This window comes from Simochromis diagramma, unplaced genomic scaffold (assembly GCF_900408965.1).
Source record: "Simochromis diagramma unplaced genomic scaffold, fSimDia1.1 OVJJ01000596.1, whole genome shotgun sequence".
In the NCBI taxonomy this organism is placed as follows: Eukaryota; Metazoa; Chordata; class Actinopteri; order Cichliformes; family Cichlidae; genus Simochromis; species Simochromis diagramma.
In genome coordinates, this window is record NW_024387245.1 from 8740405 (window position 1) to 8760121 (window position 19717).

The 19717-nt window shown below is 41.2% G+C and overlaps 2 protein-coding genes across 5 annotated transcripts in view; both read right to left on the reverse strand.

Annotated features, from left to right (window-relative positions):
* The window catches only part of LOC120747439 (nucleus accumbens-associated protein 2), a 38605-nt gene extending 21543 nt beyond the window's left edge, over positions 1–17062 (reverse strand). Inside the window, exon 1 of one of the 4 annotated variants that reach the window (XM_040053302.1) lies at positions 16951–17062. The gene's annotated coding sequence lies outside the window, so the exon portion shown is untranslated. The other 3 variants (XM_040053300.1, XM_040053301.1, XM_040053304.1) reach the window with 3 other exon arrangements.
* Positions 17063–17614: 552 nt separating this feature from the next.
* Positions 17615–19219, reverse strand: LOC120747443 (transmembrane protein 250). The gene is made up of 2 exons (XM_040053312.1): positions 19003–19219; positions 17615–18748 (listed from the first exon to the last, which is right to left on the reverse strand). Exon 2 carries the CDS (start codon positions 18589–18591, stop codon positions 18172–18174), a length of 420 nt encoding a protein of 139 aa, XP_039909246.1. The 5' UTR covers positions 18592–18748; positions 19003–19219; the 3' UTR covers positions 17615–18171.
* Positions 19220–19717: the final 498 nt, after the last annotated feature.

Consider the following 19717-nt stretch of genomic DNA (forward strand, 5'->3'; position numbering starts at 1 on the left):
GAAACGATATAAATTTGGCCAACGATAGAGATTTTGCTATCGCGATAGCGCATGTTGATGATGTCATCAAGCTGCGCCTGTTTTGGTCGAAAGCATTGCAGCGGCTACAACCATTATCATCTGCAAATTATGCTGACAGTCATAGCAAAGAGATGAAGCACTTTTGAAATATGGGGAAAGCCAAAAACTGCGCTTCCTCCACTTCCGTAACATTGATTCATTAATGTTGAATTCTCTCGCAGCTGCTCTATTCCCGTGTTGTTGCAGTATATTAATAACTAACCTCGTATTGTGGATGAATAATCTCAGTTGTTCTCCTGACTGAAGTTTGGCCCGTGTATAGCATCCTGCTATGCGACTGCATTTGTCCCTAACCACCAGAATCCCTCACGTTAACTTTTATCGAGTAGAAAAAAAAAAAAAAAAAAAGTTGGCGTTCATCCTCCAGCTTCACTGTGCTAATGTTATGCTAACATAGCTGTGTCGCTAGCAATCACGTAGCACAACATTATATACCAGGTAGTCCAACTTCAGTAACCCTGCAAACGCCACTGCTGTTTAGTTTTCTGTCTTCATTTATCTGAAGTGGTAGCAGAGCTGTACGTTTTAATTAGTTTCAAAAATCTCTCAGTCAGAACATGGTATGAAATGTTTAGGTGGAAACTAGCGAGCTAACTTCTAACTCCGTTAAATTTAATAAATTCTGTTTTCATGGATGCCTGGATGTTAAACTTAATTGTTACACCTGGTAAAGCAGCAACGCTGATGATTTTATTAAAGATTAAAGAATTTAGACCGTTTTTAACTCTCAGTATTCGTTTGACTTTGGGACCAGAAATGGACGGAGTTTTGGACCCAGATTACTCCGCGAAGCTCCTCACTACGGCAGCCGTAATGCTCTGACAATCCATCAAGCAGTGCGGCTTACTAAAGTTGTACTAAAACATTTTTAACAGATTTCTGCACGCCAAAATTGGTTCAAGGTCAGTAAGCACAACCAGAATTCATACATAAGGCGCACTCTTGATTTATGAGGAAATTAAAGGATTTTAAGTGCGCCTTATAGTGTGGAAAATACATTATACAGAAGAAAAGAATATATCGCGATATATATCATTACCGCACATGCTTCAAATTATATCGCGATATGAATTTTAGGCCATATCGCCCAGCCCTAATTCACAGGAAGTAAAGCTGATAAATCTGAAGTAACTGTGTGATGCTTTCATGTCAACACAGACCAAAATCTCAGAGGAATGTTTCCAGCACCTTGCTGAAACTATGACGCAAAGAATTAAGGCTGTTCTGTAGACAAAAAAGGTGGGGAGGTGGTGGTGGTGGGGTGTCCAACCTATTATTAGGAGTTAGTGTGTACCTAATAAAGTGGCCGGTGAGGGTACATCACTTGCAGATGTTATTTTTTGGTGTCTGTTCATATTCAATCTGTAGGCGTTTATCTTGTTTTCGAACAGTAATTCTTGTGTCAAGTCAACATCTCACTGAAAGAACTGACTAAATAAATAAAAAAAAAAACCCACATATATTATTATCATCTTTGTCTCCAAATATTCTTAGTCAGCAAAGCCAAATGGTTTAAAAAAGGAGTTGTATTTGTTGTTTTAGTTCAAGGAACTCCTTTTGGTTCTACTGACTACGATCCTTTTTTTTGGCCTTCAGCGCAGTAACAGATACAAATACAGTGTTTGAACTGATGCAACAGAATCAATGAATCTTTGATCCAAGCATTGCTGAACACCAAGATCATCTGAAGATAAATGAGAAGCAATGTGGACATATTTAGGGTCTGCTATTGACATTACAACTGGCTATCCAGACTCTAATTTAAGGGTTGAGGACCAGTTCCAGATTTCAAATATGAACTTGTCTGCAAGGGTCTAAATTAGGGCTGCTCAATTAATTGAATTTTAATCACGATTACGATCTGGGCTTTCAACGATCATTAAAAATGACTGAGCCGATTATTAGCCCCTCCCTCATTTATCCGCGACACCTTAAAGGCCGGTCCGTGAAAATATTGTCGGGCATAAACCGTCCGTGGCGCAAAAAAGGTTGGAGACCGCTGATTAAGAGGACCCGAGGGAAGCTCGGAAAGCTAAGCAGAAGTTATTTGGAGAGTGACTGCCATTGGTTGAAAAGAGAGTTTAAAAAAAAAAAAAACTTCAGTGGTGTTGCACACTATTTTATATAATTTTTTTAAAAGTCATTGTTAACCCTTTAAAGCCGGTCAGAGCAGCACGCTCCGTTTTGCGTAACTATTTTTAAATCCCTGTAGAATCTGAACTGCTTAAGCTAGCGCAATAATTTGTTTTGCATATGAAACCGGAGGAGTTGTACTTACATCTTATGCCATCAGCTTGTCCTCGGTCACGGTTTCGTTCCACATATAGCTTTGCAAAAATTGCATAAAAAGCGCTTGCAGCAACAAAAACATAATATTCCAGAAACACGCTTTGCCGTTCCTATCAGCTGTTCATAACACTTCCCACAATGAAATGATGCACATGTTGTTTTCTTTGCAAATTTGCATCATAGGATTGTTTTTTGTTTTTCCTGCAGTATATAAAAATTGCTGTATCTCCAAAATAAAACTATGAAGACACTCAAAATAAATTTCCTGTGGTGGGAAACTATTTTTTGCAACTTTATTGTATTTAAAGTTTTGAGGGATAAACCTCTTAAATTTCTCCAAGTAGAAATATATGTAAACAAAACAAAAGCGATTTTCAATTTTTTTTGTAGTTTATTGCACTTTTTTGCAATTAATGTAGGACTTAATGCATACATATTATTAAAATATGGGCTATAACAGTTGTATTGATGTATAGCAACTTGAAATGCTCCCACAAATGGCACTACAGCATGTAAAAAAAAAAATAATATAAGCTCTGGTGGACTTGGTTCTATAGTAGGTCTTAAAGGGTTAAATAAATATCGTCAAATAATCGTGATCTCAATTTCAGTGAAAATAATCGTGATTATCATTTTTGCCATAATCGAGCAGCCCTAGTCTAAATAAATGTTCTTTTCAGAGGTTTTTAACTTGCTGGAAACAAGCGACATACTGCATAAGACAATTTCAGTGAAAAGGTTCTGCACATATTAAGAGAAAAAAAAAAAAAGGATAACAGCTGCGTCAAGGGTGTCAATCAAACAGGGGCATGCAAAGTGAGAGAAATTTAAAACACGCGATCAGGTCTCTGGAAGGCTCTTCACACCTTTAAGTGTAAAAGCGGTTGCTTTTAAAAAAACGAAAAAACCTCCTACCTAGTAAAACCACCACTTTTTTAAAACAATTACATTAAAAAAAATTGTAATCTACGAGGGATCTTCGATAGCAGAAAAAAAGAAAAAAGTTCCCAGCAAACCAGCGAGTCACAGAGCGACAGGAAGAGAGTGACACAAAGGTAGACAGAGGGTTGGAGAAAAAAAACAACAAAAAAACAACAACAACAACAACAAAAAAAACCCCCAAAACACAGCGTCTTGATCACACTGCTCTGCTGTGTCTGAGCTGACTGACTACAGTGGCACATGTGTGACATCAGAGAAGCCCAACATGGCTGCCAGAGGAGCCCAGTGCAATGCAAAAATGAGGACGCATCTTTCAGCATCAGTGCCCCACTGTCTACACACAGGAGTATACAAACTCACACATGCACACGCAAACACACCCACGCAGACGAAGGCATACAGAGAAAGCAGTCCCTGCAACAACTGAGTGCCCCAAGTACATTTTTCAATTAGAGCAGACCGAATGATAACTTTAAAAAAAAAAAAAAAAAAAAAAACCACAACAACAAAACCAAAAAACAAACAAGAGGCAAAAATAAATATATAAAGCAGCAGGGGACTGAAATGCATTTGATAACAGAATCAGGAAAGCCAAGCACAGGCCATGCCAAAAAGTGTATCACAAAAGATGGTTTGGTCTAGCAGCAGCAGCACACGTTTATTTTGAGAGCTTATACGCAACCCCCTCCCCATCCACCCTTTCCCCAACCAAACATCTCTCTCTCGCGCTCACACACACACACACACACGCACACACTTTCCTGTGACCTAAGAACCTTCCAGTGAGCACCATACCAAGCCTAGCACACATGTGCTCAAATAGCATGTAACCTTGGGTAACCTCATCGCACTGGTAAAGCACTGAAGTGGGCTGTGGCTGATCCTACGCTTGTTTATCTCTGTCTCAGGCAAGAAATGAGTAAAGAACGTTGAAATAACCATCTCGCATCATGAAAATCCCCTGGAGTTTACATAATGTGTGTAGAAGCATAGGTGTTGGCCACGCAGATATAGGAAATGCGCTTACATCATGTAAGGTTTCCAGGAACTGATCAGTTTGATCTGCCTTTTGATGCATGGGTCCTTTGCCATGCTGTTATATAATTCCTCGAGACAGCGTTAAGAAAAAGAAAAATCATATCTGGAATTTTTTTCTTCAAAATACTTTTCTCTGTCTGCCAGGTTATTCACAATGTTAATGGACATGAGGCTTGTTAATGAGTAGAGAGTGTTTCTCCTCCTTAGATCAGCCTTTCTCAAACTTCACAATCCTGCAGCCCAGTTAGAAATCTCAATAAACCCACCAGACTAGCTGCGTTTTAGCAGTTTTAGTTTGATCTTTAACTGGCTTGCTTGTCGAGAGCGATTCTTCGTTAGCATCTTTCCTCTCCCCTTATTATAGCCCCCATTTTTAGCTCTTTCCCTGTAAATGCTCACAAAATACACACACACACGTAGATCACACAAGAGCAATGACGGATAATGTGTAACAAAAACCCCAGGCCTTTGTTTTATTAGTTCTGAAAGTAACAACTGTATCAGTTATATTTGATTGTAACTTTTATCTTAAACCGTTTTATCCATTTGCAGCAAATGATGTCTTGCAGCCAACCTGCAGCAGCTTTAAGAGAGCACGCTGTGAGAACCAATGGGCTTAGAGCATTTGCTTTTTGCTGAGGTTTAGATAACAATCAGTGAAACCACTCTGGTAGGTCGAGGCTATACATGCCAGAGTCTTGCTTGGCAAGGCCAAAGATGAGGAAATAGTCACCTTGACTCAATGAACTTTTGGAAAAAAAAAAAAAAAAGTCAAGCTCTTATATATATCTCAGCTAATGTGCTGGATGATAGCCCCATGTTTTGAATGAACAGAAAACAAGCTAAACATGATGATGATTGGCCTTTATGGATGGAAAGGGATGGCCTTTTCTTTTGGACTTTTAAAATGAAGCCGGCTATTTCTAACACTCCGTTTCCCAACACTGGCTAATCGTTACAGTCATTGTAAGCACAAGCCAAGAGGAATTCCTAGAATTGACACAATCCTCCCCTCACCCTCAACCAGTCCCAGCAGATGCCTGCCCCTCCCTAAGCCTGGTTCTGCTGGAGGTTTCTTCCTGTTAAAAGGGAGTTTTTCCTTCCTACTGTCTCCCAGTGCTTGCTCAAAGGGGGTAATTTGATTATTAGGGTTTTCTCTGTACTACTGCAGCATCTTTACTTTACAACATTAAGCACCTTGAGGTGACTGCTTTTTCGATTTGGTGCTATATAAATACAATTGAACTGAATTGAGCTGAAACCCTAAAAAAAAAAAAAAGTCAAGAAATCAAAGTGGGTTTCTACATCTTGCCCAATGTCATGAAATCATCAGGTAAGTCAAGTTGTGATTTAGCAGTAATTGCTAGCACATGTTATCTTTGGAAAAGGGAGGGAGTGAGGGTGGGCTGTGTTGTGAAAACGACCCGCCTCGGATTGCTGTCTTTTTCCACTGGCCCCTCCCAGGATTCGGTCCCGACTGTTAAGACATGAAGAGCACATGCAGGACAGGTCATCACTACAGAGGAGGGGGGTGCTTTCCCCCTCGCTTATTACCTTGCACTCTAATTAGCAAGCTTTGTTTACAGGCAGGAGTCTTGAGAGTGGCTTGAAGTTTGCAGCAATTTAATTATGCGCAGCACACAGTGAAAGAGCATGGAAAATTGTGTGTGTGTGTGCAGGGTGGGGGGCTGCGAGGATAAATGCCATCCACGGTGCTCTCTCGCTGGCTCTCCCTCTCTCAGTCTGGTCTACTCCTGTGCGAGTGTGTGATTCTGTTGGGTTTATGCATGCGACTGTGCGCGCGCACGTCACCCTCTGAATTACAGGTTCAACTTTCACAGCAAGTCTAATGTACCCTCAGTGGGAGTCTGAGAATCTGACAAAATTGCTCTAATCCTTTTCAATCCTTTTTTTTTTGCTACTGTCTCCAGTTATAATGAAGCACTTTCAAAGAGAATTTAGGGTCGGAGGTTTTCGGGGTGGTGGTGGTGGGGTGGCTCAAAAAAAGTTCGAGATACTGTAAGCGAAAACATACAAGTGGTCTCGCCACACAAGCCTCCCTACAAGGCTACGCAGCTTTAATGAATTTTGAACGGCCCAGCGCCACAAGTGAAGTGAAAAAGTGCATCCACTATGAAGTACCATCAAGGAAAAAAAATCAGATTCTCCATCCTGTTTGAGAATGTGATCCCATGACCGTTTCAGAAACACATCCTCGTCATACTTCTTGGTACTCCGTAATTCTCTGCCATAGCTACGTGCTTCTATTCATGCTGAAAATACTTGGAACAATCAAATGTGCACATGCTCCCTTTCGGTTTTTTTTTTTTTTCCTCCTCTACTCAAGAACAAATGCACACACACATGCACAGTCTCTCTCTGTCACACACACACAGACACACGCATATACACAACACAAGCACGACATTCATGCCATGTGATCTTGCTAGGCATTATGCCAACGGCCAAACATGTCACTTACAAGAAATCTCTGAGACACAGAGAGGGAGAGAGGGAGAAATTGTGCACATTTGTCAGTTTGTGAGAGCTCCTTGTCAAGTGTAAGTACAGTGCATACACAGGGAGCAGGAGATTTAGCTGCTACAGTTATCTGCAAGTGTAGTGCGGTGTGGGGGCAGTCGATTCTGAGAAAAAACCACACACGTGATCTCTGAGATCTAATGTGGAATTGTTCTAAGGAACATGCCATGTTTACTGTTCATTGTCTAAATTCTTGGAAGGCTTCCTGAAAAGCAGTTAGTGAGCCAGAGCAGCCCAAATCACTAACATTTCAAGATTCCTAATGGCTTTCGCTGATCCTCTTTCCCTCTCATTTGGTCCCGCATTATTTCGCCCTGTGCGAACATGCATGTTGTGTAATTTCACAGGAAATGACAATAGGTGTGGAAAAATGTTCTCAGCTGCATTATTACTTCTGTGTGCGCTTTGAGAATAACAAAATAAATTTAGTACAGTAATAGAGCACAAAAGAAAAGCAAAAGAAAGAAAAACGCCACACATACCTCCAGAAGATATATATTATCCGTCAATCTGTTTTCCTCGAGAGAGGCAGGAAGGTTGCCAAACCTACTGGTGTTTTCCAAGAAAAAAACTTGGCCTCATTACATATGAAATGAGCAGGAGATTCGAGGAACTGCCCAACCCTGTTTAGTGGGTTTGGCAAATACCTTTTGTGCTGCAAACGTGTGGCACTCTAATAGTTGAGCTGTAAAACAGCAGCGGTGAAGCAAGACAAGAAATGTGAACCTTCTTGTGCCCACTTTAGCATGAAGTCTAAAGGTCTTCACATGCACTGGGAGCGAACATAACGAGTAAAACAACTTAAGCAAACACCTTTTGTAGCTAACAGCAAACACACCATAATGTATGAAACTCCCAACTTCACTCTCTCCCCGATGAGGAAGTATGCGGACAAAGCCTGGTCACTGTGGCCAACAAATTTGCTTAGCATTTACCTGCTTTTCGTGAACTCAGAATGTATACTTCTAGTGTTTATTTGTGTCATTCGAGTCTGCGCTGACTGTGACGGCACGTTTTACTCTCACTATCTGCACTAGTTGCGCACATTACATAAACCCTGGCTCCATCGCCTTGCTGCCATTCTGTTTAATCCCTAAAAGAGAACATAACCCGCTTTCTTTTTAGCAAAAATAAGTTGTCACATACACATGTGTTTACATACCCACAAGCTATGAAGAAGAAAAAAAAAAATCCTGTCCCTCGTGCTTCTTTCCTTTAAATTAGGAGCGCCTATGAATGAGCCGTGTTGTTTTCCAGCCAGTCGTGATGTCAAAACGGGCTAGGCTGTTACACGTCTTTGATGGAAGTTTCACATCTTATGGTGTCATCTGATCCAGAGTGGCAATACAATCAGTGCATTTGGCTGATCGCACTGGCGTGTCTGAACAAAGTTCACACTACGTATACACGTAGCTTTACAAACCATACATGCCCTGCCTGTATTTTTAGAATTTCCACGTCTTTCCCCAATTCCTGTTTCTACAGGCTTCCTTTTATTATTTGCTTTGACTTAATCACCCATGCTGCTTTTGACAGCTGTATCAGGGCAGAGCTAAAAACCAGAGGGATGGCACACTGAATGAGCGAGTTACCATGTGGCAGTTGCCTCTGCAGAAGTCAGCGAATGCTAAGTTTCCTCTACTGTATTTAAATTGTTTAGCCGTACAGCACATTTTATGCCGTCATCCTAGCTGAGGTATAATTTGCATTTGGAGTGTGCAACGTTAATTGAGGCTTTACATTTGAAAGCAGGAGCCTGCTAAGGTCCGGCAGCATCAAGGGTGAAATCTTAAGTCAGACAATGAGGAAGGGGTGGAGTCTAACATAAGATGCATCTAACTACCAACAATTTTACAGGCGATTCCTTTCCTGAGCAAGTATGGATAAAACTTACCAAACAGATAGGGAATCTGAACAAAAACCAAAAAAGGGGGGGATTAACCGGCCCCCAAATAGACCACTGCTTTCCCTTACTGAATCAGTGTGAGGCACTGCTTATTTTAAAGCACTTACTATTAGCATAAGGACATTATTTTCCTCACTTACCCTCTACATGCACATCTAGTTGGCAAGAAACACCAAAGTCAATTTTACAGTGTTAGCAGTACTGGGTTAGGGAGGAAGGAGTCATTTTACTCCAGTATTCTTTAGAAACACCACAAAAAGGAGAAACTACATGGCAAAAACATTTGCATGTTCCCCAGAAAGATCCAAATACACGCATGAATGTTAAAGTCTGAGCACAAACAAGCTTACCTCCACATTTAATTCATGTCACCATGTGCTGGTGTATGTAGATAAATTCAGCTAAAGGAAAAATGTATATGTGACCGCCCGATGCGTATCTTTCCCAGAATTCCTGAACGCTTACTAGAAATGCCATGTCTTCACAGTTACCCTTAACTGTTTAAACCTCAGTTCCATGAACAGCAGCCTACATGCCTGAACATACCAGTAGGAGCAGGTTTTTTTCGTCCATCAGGGTTTAACTCGAACAAGTAGCATGTGTGTTACCAAGAAAGCACAGAAGTAACCTATGAGAATACAATGTATGACTGTTGGTATCGCATACCATCAGCAATGACTCATGCTTGTCTCAGGAAAGGAAAATCATAGACACATAAACACACTCCCCACACAAGTTTACACGCATATACAGAGGAAAGTGCGCCAAGCATGAGGGTGAACACGCGCACACGCACACAGTAAATGAAGCAGCACTAGAGATGGTTGCTGATTTTTCATGTAGTCGACAGTGCCCTTGTTTAGTTTTTCTTTAATAAAGCAAGGGTACAAATCTGCAGTTAAGATGATCTTTAAAGCCAGCAGCTGCAGAGTTTGATAACCAGCGTGCTACTGTAAATTACATTTGGGATTAACCCTACTTAAATATTTGCTGTGTAAGAAATAACAGGGGAAATCACCTCCAGGTGGCTTTCTACGACTGCTTTACACACTGATCAAGTGATGAAGTTAACGCCACCCCCAAATCTCTTGCAAATCTACAGAAGAATTTACTGGGAACGTCTACTTTCCTGCAGAGGACCTTTTAATTTAAAGGTCTGACAAGCGATGAGGAAACAATCTCACCGTTTCCCCTCTCCTTCGGCCTTTTCTCTGCCAGCGTGTCCACATCAGTTTTATTTATTGAATCTCTCTCGCTGTCTCCTTGACACTCCCTACCCGCACAGCCCCCGGCCCCCTTGTGGAATGCTGTATAGAGAGAGGCCTATGGAGGAAGGGCATCCCGGGACACAGCTAGAGCACACACAGAGGCACACACATACATACACTAACCCACTCACTGACACACGCAAATACATACACTCTCTCTCTCTCTCTCTCACACACACACACACACACACATGCACACATACACAGACAAATACAGCTGTTGAGAGCCATCAGAACCCTTTGGCAGATGCCCAAATCAAAGACCACTGGTGTCGGAGGGCCTCCGTTCACAGAGAAATAGAGAACGAGGGGGGGGGGGGAAGGCTCCCATTTTCCATGTATGTTATCTTAAAGGCTGGACATAAAAACTTGTCAGCGTGAGCTAACATTACTGTGAACCGATTTCCTCGTAATGAAGGGAGGGTATGATGAACTGCCCTCATAAAAATCTGTCTGTGTTGTCTTAGGGCAACCAGGTACACCTATGGATGCATAATGATTTAAAAGGGCAGCTTAAAATTAGTGCAATGCACCTTCACACCTTCTTATATCCACAGGTTATATATTTATATATACACAGAAACAGATGGGTGTTAAAACATAAAGTTACACTGCAGTTTGAAAGGGTTCATTCACCTAATAACCCCACCTGAGTGTCACCTGTTGAGGACATGGAAGCTTAATATGAAGTAGGCTGCATTACTTAACTTGTTGCCACGTTACCATAAAAGTAAGATAAAATGTATCTAAGATTTTTTAAAAGAAGAAAAAAAGCATTTTGTCTTCTTAAGAAACAAACAATTGACTCACCAGTGGACTAGACAATAATAATTACAGCGACAGAGAGAAAGCGTGTGTACTGGGGGAGGAAAAGTGACAGGAAATGAAGAAAACTACCACAAGCTACATGCCGGGTAGCCACACACTGCACCCATGTACACAAGGAGAAGAGAGAGAAGAGGGGGGTGGTGTTGTTTTGTATGTATAGCCAGATGGCTCCTGCTGGGGGTTCAAGTAAGGTAAATGGAACCACGGCTGACAGATTTGATCCAACAGCATGCACAAATAACATATAAACATATATATTTTTTTCAATCCATATATGCCAAACATAAACTTCATTGCCCCCTCATCCCCACCTTTTTTAACAGCCATGTACTTTTCTAAGCTAGCCAGTCAGTCAGCCAAAGAGGCCAAGTGTTAAAACCAGACTGTACCCGAAAAATAAACCCCCAAAAAGAAAACCTTGAAACAACAGTCATGAAAATGTAAGCTGATATCCTATAGATTTTTTCTTTAGCGACTACAACCAATAAAATCATGTCTGCAACACCAGTACCTCTATCCGTCCTGTGCTTCTCAAATCTATAGCATTACAATAGATGCATTATGGGTGGAGATTTATCTTTTTTCCTTTTTTTTACCTCATCGTGACGCAAGACCGATAATAGCTTGCCACTTTCACCACTCAGTACAGTTGAAACTAATGACAACACCAGTTCCTGTGGTTAAAAGCAATGGCCAAAATTATCATTAGACTGCAAATTTTGGGTGGGTTTTTTTTGGGGGGGGGGGGGGGGGGGGGTTGTAGAAGAGGTTAGGGTGAAAAACTACAACTACTATCAACCTGATTAAATTCCTTCAGAGGCGCGTGGTACGGTTACACATTTTCCGACTGAAGTTTAAGGCGCTAACTTAGTTTTAGGTGGCCGAAATAACTGAAATTCCGACTGGCAAAAATAAATAGATAAAATATTTTTTAAATGTAGCTATGAAGAGAGAGGGGGAAACGAGGGAGTACTGCATGGTAAAACCTATGCGTCATACGAATCAGGCTCAGTAAATATAAAGCCGAGAGAAAGAGAGAGAGAGAGAGAGAGACACACACACACACACACACAGAAAGGGGGGGGGGGGGGGTGTATATTTACCCGATGCGTCGCTATTCCATAAAATCAGCTGGCCCAGATGTGGCAGGCTTTTTCTTCTTATAGCCTATAAAGTTTGGAAGGCGTTTGTTTTTTGTTTTGTTTTTTAAAAAGAAGAAGAAGAAGAAGAAGAAGCAGGCCCCGGTTTCCTTTCGTCCGCTGGCTCACTCTTTCACTTTATCTCCGGCCGATCGTTCCCCATCTCTATCCCACTCTCTCTTTCTCTGCCCGCTTCTGTCCCTTTGCAGGAAGTAAACGCAGCTCACATGAACAGTATACGGACTGCATTCAGCCTGACATCATGCAGCACTCGGCAAATAGTTCTTTTTAAAGACACAGACATTTTTGGACCCGCCAGGTTACTGTAGGTACTCTGTCCTACTGTAGTCTACGCGGCAAACGGGCAGTCGGCAGCAGCGGTCGGTCATATCGTGCGCCTTTACGGACACATGAACTCGCTGCACTCTGCGGGCTTTAAAGGTGTAGACTGCTGCGGAACACTTTTTAACGAGCTCACCGGACAGGTTCGCGCGCCTCCACCCCGCCACTAACGTGTTCCTGAAAAGACAACACACTTGGGAGCACATTTGGGGGGCTATAAGTAGGGCAGGGGAGGGTTGCACGGCTCAATGAGACTCCATTCGGTGTCGTCTACATGTGTGGTTACTTCACGTGTCATTATGCGATGACAGTCCGGGCTACATGATGCGCATGTGTGCCGTTCTGCTAAATTATAAGCGCCAACTGCTGGCGGTGTGACCTCAAGTCAACTTTTCTTTACTGCAGGCCTGTATCACGGTGTCACAGCACGATAAATCACTGCAGGAGCCTCCAGTCTACCACATGAAATCGCCATATTCGTTTATTTAGATTTTTTTCTCAATGTCATACTATATTTACCTTGTTGATTTGAGTTATTTTATGATCGTCCAATCACATTTTTACTTTTCACTTGTAAATTTACACACTGCAATAGCAATTAAAATCAGTGATTTTACCGGGCATTTTAGTGATTTTAACTGTAGTTTATACATACACACATATATCAGGGATGTCAAACATAAGGCACAGGGGCTAGAACTGGCCCGGGAAAGACTACAATCCGGCCCATCAGACTTCTTTAGAAAATGCAAAGGACTGCATAGATTTTGAACTTTTAACTGTATTTTCACACATTTTACAGCTTTTCCTAATGATAAAGACCCCACACCGATTGCCAAGGACATTTTCTGTGAGTTAATGAAAACTTTATATACTGAATTTATAATTACAGGATAGTATAATTAGTCTGTGCAGTGATCTACCAGAACCCTTTATGTGGAAAAGGATGAGGATGAGTTTTCTTTCACCTTTTATTCTAGATAAACACACACACACACACACACACACACACACACACACACACATAGGCATGAGCACACAGCCACAGAGACGTGCACCTCATCTATACACTCCACAGACATGACACACATAACCTCACACAGGCACAGCAAACACAGCATAGACACAGGCCTGAACACACATGTGAGCCAAGCACATACCGATGGACGTATGAAGAGCTTCTATCTTTGGCCATGTTTGCAGGGTCAACATATAGTACTGTTTTTTGTAATAAAGCTGTTATTGTATGTGAGCATACATGACAGATTTGTTTCTGTAATGGCACCAGCATCACTGGGAGAGTACAGGTCAGGAGGATCCCAGCAAAGAGGAGGCTCTCTGTGAGATAACCTTTTGTGGTACCAGATGTATGGAGCAACAGCGGGTACAAATGTAAATGTGGAGAGGCTGTGTCTTTTGTATTTCCTCTGTAGCATGAGAGAGATAACCCACGCATGAATAAATATCTCAAACTACTTGGAACTATCTTTTTCATATTCTCTTTCCTCAATTCAACCACCATCATTTAGTTTTACTGATCTGGCCCACTTCAAAGAGGACTGTATGATGTAAAATGAGTTTACATTTACTTACAAAATACATATGAGTCAGTCGTTCTTCTCCCTTTTGATTTGTATATTCACGCATTTTTTTTAAAGTAGCCTCCTAAGAATTAGTAGCATCCTAATGACTGGTGACCTCTTCAACCAGTTAATTAATTTTATAGGTTGGCTGGATTATCTTTAGAGGCCAGAAGAGAGAAAAACAGAAAATATTAATGCAGTAGTTGTACGTATCTTAGTGAAACTAGATAGAACGAGTGTAGATATCTAACTGCTGCCCTCAAAAATGGATTTGTCAACTTTAATAAACATTAAGCTATAATTTTGAGTAAAATGCACCTGAAACATAGAAAACTAAAGGTTTATTTATTTCAATAATAAATCATTAAGGAAAATGTGCTTGCTATAACCTGAAAGAATACCAACCAGGTACATTTCATTTGACCAGATTCCACTAATTGTAAAATCTTACACTATACTTATATAACAAAAATGTACATGTAATTAAATTAGTCAGCACTTGGGCATTTTTTTCCAGCTGTATAAATATCTACAGGTGTAAATCAGCTTACCTGTTCCCCAATTTGTTAGGTACTCCTGTACAACCGCTCATTAATGCAAATGTCATTAGCGAATCACATGACATGTATAATTAGGCATATTGGCACGGTCAAGACAATCTCCAGAAGTTAAAACTGAGCATCAAAATGGGGAAGAAAGGTGATTTAAGAGACTCTGAACATGGCGTAGTTGTTGGCTAGTCTAAGTATTTCAGAAACCGCTGGGATTTTTCCATATGACCATTCCTAAGAGTTTACACAAATGTTCTGAAAAAGAGGAAATATCCAGCGAGCGACAGCTTTCTAGGTGAAAATGCCTTGTTGATGCCAGAGGTCAGAGGAGAGTGGGACAGACTGCCTCGAGCTGAGGGAGCTGCAACAGGAACTCAAATAATCTCTTGTCACAACAAAGTTCTGCAGAGGAGCATCTCTGAATGCACAACACATCAGACCTTGAAGCACAGAGGCACAGACTAAACAGCAGAAAATTGGAAAAATATTGCCTGGTCTGATGAGTCTCGATTTCACTTTGTAATTTAGATGTAAGAGTCAGAATTTGACGTGAACAACGTGAAAGCATGGATCTAGCCTATCATGTATCAATTGTGGTGGTTTAACAGGGCAGTGGTTATTTTCTTGGCAATCTTCCGACCACTTGGTACCAGTTGAGCATGCTTTAAATGACGCACCCTGCACGAGTATTATTGGTCACCATGTCCACAGTGTATCCATTTTCTGCTGGAAGCAGCTTCCAGCGCGGTCAAAAGCGCAGATCATCTCAAACTGGTTTCTTCAACATGACAATGAGTTCACTGTACTCACTTTCATGAGTACAATACAGCAGTAGTCATGACTGCTGTACTATACTCATGACAGTTGGAGAAATGTTTCCAACACCTTGTTGAATCTGTACTGCGAAGAATTACATTTTCTGGTGGCAAAACGGGGCCCAACCTAGCACTAGCAAGATTTAGCTAGTAAAGAGGACAGTTAGTGTAAGTATTTAAACGTATTTCAATTAGTTTCCTTAACAATCATTGCTACATACACTAACCTATTCCATGATGACAAATAACTTAGTCCTGTGTTATTTCAGCATAAGGGTATATACGTTTATATATATGTTATAAAAGTCTGTGGTAGCACTTTAATATTCCTAAGGTTAGGGGTATAATGATCTTTTGTTATTTAAGCACACACCTATTGTCATTCATTTTTACAAGGACTTTTGTTTTTCCCAGTTGTGGCTTTCTGCCCAGCCAAACCAGTAAAAGCCCTAAGTGTAGCCTAATTAAATGACAGCTTTTGCTGTTTGCTCCAGTAAACTGTCATTTTGCAAAGCTGAATGCTGAAACACGATATTTTACTTTCTGCACCGACAACAAAACCCGATCTTGTGTTTCGTACGCATTTCCATATTATCGTTTCTCACAAAGGCCGGGTTAAAAGTTCAAAATAAGAGCTGAAAAAATAGAAACAAATGCAAATGTCGGCGAAACTGAGAAGTCATTCAGTCTAAGCAAAAAATAAATAAATAAATCAGCTTTTCATACAGAATGAAGAAATGAAACTGAACAGTGAATGACTTAATCATCAAGCCCACCTAAAGAGTATGTTGGCATCATGGGACAATTCATATTCTCTAGTTCTCTGTGTAATTCGGGCTGTCACACTGACCTGGCTCAGAACATGAGGCATATGATGTGTTGATCCAATGAACAAAAGCTTATTGTTGCTCTGATTAGCCATTTATAGGCCTTGTGGGTCTGAAGCATGTCTCAGTCAGCCCACCAGCCACTGTATTGAAAGTTCAAATCTAAAGTTGGCACTCTGTACTTCCAGCCTCTTTTGCATCCTTTCCTAATCATAGCTATCCAACCTGATGCTTGTGCATGACAAGAACAAAAAATAGTTAAAATCTTCAAAGCAAACCCAGGTTTAGAATTAAAGTGCTCATTTCAGTGCCTTCATTAGTTTCAGTAAGGCATACTTCATGGCATGTGAAAATGAGGCTATATAAGGTGATTGGGGCACAGCCATCTCCATTGTTATGCTTGGCACAAACAGCAGGATCTAGTTGTGGTTGGTGTTTGCGTGCTGGAGGAAGCTAAACAGAGAAGTCTGTCAGAGCAGCTCCGAGACCATGTGAAGAACGACTGATGGAACATTTGACCCAAAGCCGTTCTCAGTTTGAACTGTCACACACTCTTATGACACAGCTCGAGGCATGCCGTCATGAGTGTTAGACTACACAGTAAACACATTCATTTGGCCATGCATTGTAAAGCACAAACCAGCTCATGGACAAAAAGAATTTATTAAACAGCTTAAAAAAAAAATGTTTGTGACTCAGGCTATACCCTTTGCCCTATTTTGCCCAAAACATATAAAAAAACACAACAAAAACTTTCTGATGCAGCACATTCAAGGCAAAAAACTCCCAAAACATCTTACCTAATTTTAATTTGGACACTGCCATCTCTTTGTTCACCTCTCCATCACTTACAGGACTCCTGCTATTTTCAGATTGCTCTCTGGAAGTCCTATGTTTTAAACACTCGCCCCCTCCACGGGCTTTAAACTCGCGCAGAAAGGGAACGTCAATACCTGTGTCATCATCTGTCATCTAGCTATGAGACCAAGTCTGAAGGCTGGTTGCAACTAGGAGCACAGGTGTTGCTTATTTCCTGTCACTCACGAGGTTGTGCACCATCAGTTCGCCTCCTCTCCCCTCCCCCAGGAGTCAGACTGTCTAAGGGAGGACATTCAGCACAAGCGACCTCAAAGCTGGTGTTTTTTTTGGTCATACCAACACAGTTGTGGCTTTCCATCTGCCCTCCTCACCAGATTTGGATTTTTATTACTTTGAACACTTCCTTAAACTCTACTCAGAGTAAAGCGTCACTGTTTTGACACAGTGAAGAAGATCCAGTGCACATCCCAGATTCGGGCGGGAACAATGACTTCCAGGGAGCATTCTAAAAATCACAGGAGTGTGCAAAGGCTTCAAGCACCAAATCAACAGACAGTGGCCAAATTTGAATCCAGGGAAGTTTTTTTTATTTTTTTTATTCATCAGGTGGAGTCATTTAACTTTTTTTTTTTTTAAAAACTGTGCTTTCTATTTTACATTGTATTTTTATTTATACACAACATCATTTAAATGCACTGATTCATACACAGTATCATGACATCCTCTTTGTGCTCCAGCATGACTTTTTTTGTGGCACAGATCACTGACGTGCATCCACAGTCACGATGCACATCAGTCATCTGTTAAGTCACTCCTCCATGCAACAGACTTTAAACAAACACATTCCTAGACGAGATGTCCTTTAAAGTCCATTAAGACGGTTTACAAATGGCACAAAATACAAGAATAACTTATATAAAGTCACAAGTCTCACTCTCATTTTTGACATTTCTAACTTCTCTGAAGTATGCAGGACTGACATTTTTTAAAAGAACAACTATTTAACTGTTTAAGCCACACAGGCTGGTTTAAAGATCGCATCAATGCTTCTGATGCTTCTTATTGGATTTTAACCTTATCTACAATAAACCAAATGAGATTTTGCGCCTTTCTGACTACAGCCGAGTCAAATATAAAACAGAGTATTTGAGTGCAAAACATTCCCATCACATGCCACATTTCTCATGTTTCTCATGACAGAGCTACATATCCACGAACACCATTAAGCACCAGCCGAGTCCCCCCACCAGAAACATGGTGATCTGCATGCTGTATATAATCAGGTCATTAAGCACACCCAAGTCCAGTCGCCGGTGCCCCAGCAAAAGCAGGATGACAGACAGCTTGTATTGCAGGCGCAGGAGCACACGCACGCTGATGTACTGCAGGAAGAAGAGCGCAGAAAGCGACACCCAGAGCAGAGAGGTCAGCAGGCTGCAGCCAAAGTAGAGCAAGAAGCGGAGGAAGCTGTACATGCAGCGTGAGCGCAGGTACAGGTCAAAGTTATTGTACTTAGTCCGCACTAGCTTGGAAGTGTGTGCCGACCCACAGGCCGAGTGCATGCAGGTGGTGTGGGGGCCATGGAAACTGCGCACCCGCCGTGGGATGGGGATCACAGGCATGGATGGGCTACAGGAGCCCAACAAAGTGCACTGGAGTCCTTGATCCAGATGTGAAAGCTGCTTCAGGGGAGGCAGTCAGCTTCATGGGGAGGGGATCCAGGATGCTCACTTCCCTCTGCTGTCAGTCAGGGGTTCTCTTTAAAAATGGAACAAGGCTCTGTGGAGAAATTAAGATGGTTAACATGCTTTTAAATGCACATTCAAACGGCACACACACCTACAAGAAAGGCAAGCTTATGCAAACAATACCCATAGATATGCACGTTGAAAAAGACCTATGTATATTTAAAAAACTTAAGCTAGTGATCATTTTTGGATGATTAAAACATAGCCACAGCATAGTATATGCAACCCCAAAGCATCCTTTCTTCATATTGTGGTCTAGAGCTAAGTAACAGTGCAGAATCTTACATGAAACACCGAGACGTCTTCCTCCACAACGAAACAAAATATCAAGGCTGTTTGACTCGCATACGTCCAGAGGATTGCATCACATTATTTAAATTTTCCCGCAACATGCATACAAGCTTTATTTTCCTATTTTTTTTCTTTCTCAAGATAAACCGTGAAGGCGGCAGCGAGCCGGCGCGTTTACGTCCTGTCGCAAAATATACGAGTCATCCTGCTGTGACGGCAGAAGCCGACTTAAAGGGGAAGTGCTCCTCAAGAAAAGGAGCTTGGTTTGGATTTGTGCTTGTTTGCTCGTATGTAATGTTCAGCTCCTTTGCAGTTATTTTAGCAACCACATATTAGGCAAGTATTACGTATGGTTTGCGCAATATGTCGACTGTAGATATGTGTGTAGGCCTACCACAACTCGAAGGCTAATAGTATTAGTTTAAGCTAACTTCAAGGGTCAGAGTTTCACAACCATTTGGCCTTTAGACCACATTTCTTCAGCATGAATAACGTTTAGAAAAGCAGCACACAGTTCCTGGATATGTTACAGTCCTTACAGTGTGCAAATAAGATCCAGGAAATATCACATTACCATTTTATTATGTTTTTCTTTCTTTTTTGTTGTTGTTTTGCCTCTGTACACCATCACAATGGATTGTAAATTAGCAATGATAATATATGATTGAAGTGCAGTGTTTTGGTTTTAATTCAAGGTGGGTTTTTTTTT

Bases quoted from the DNA above. Each gene is read 5' to 3' on its own strand.
- LOC120747443 (XM_040053312.1), bottom strand. From the start codon at position 18,591: ATGCCTGTGATCCCCATCCCACGGCGGGTGCGCAGTTTCCATGGCCCC.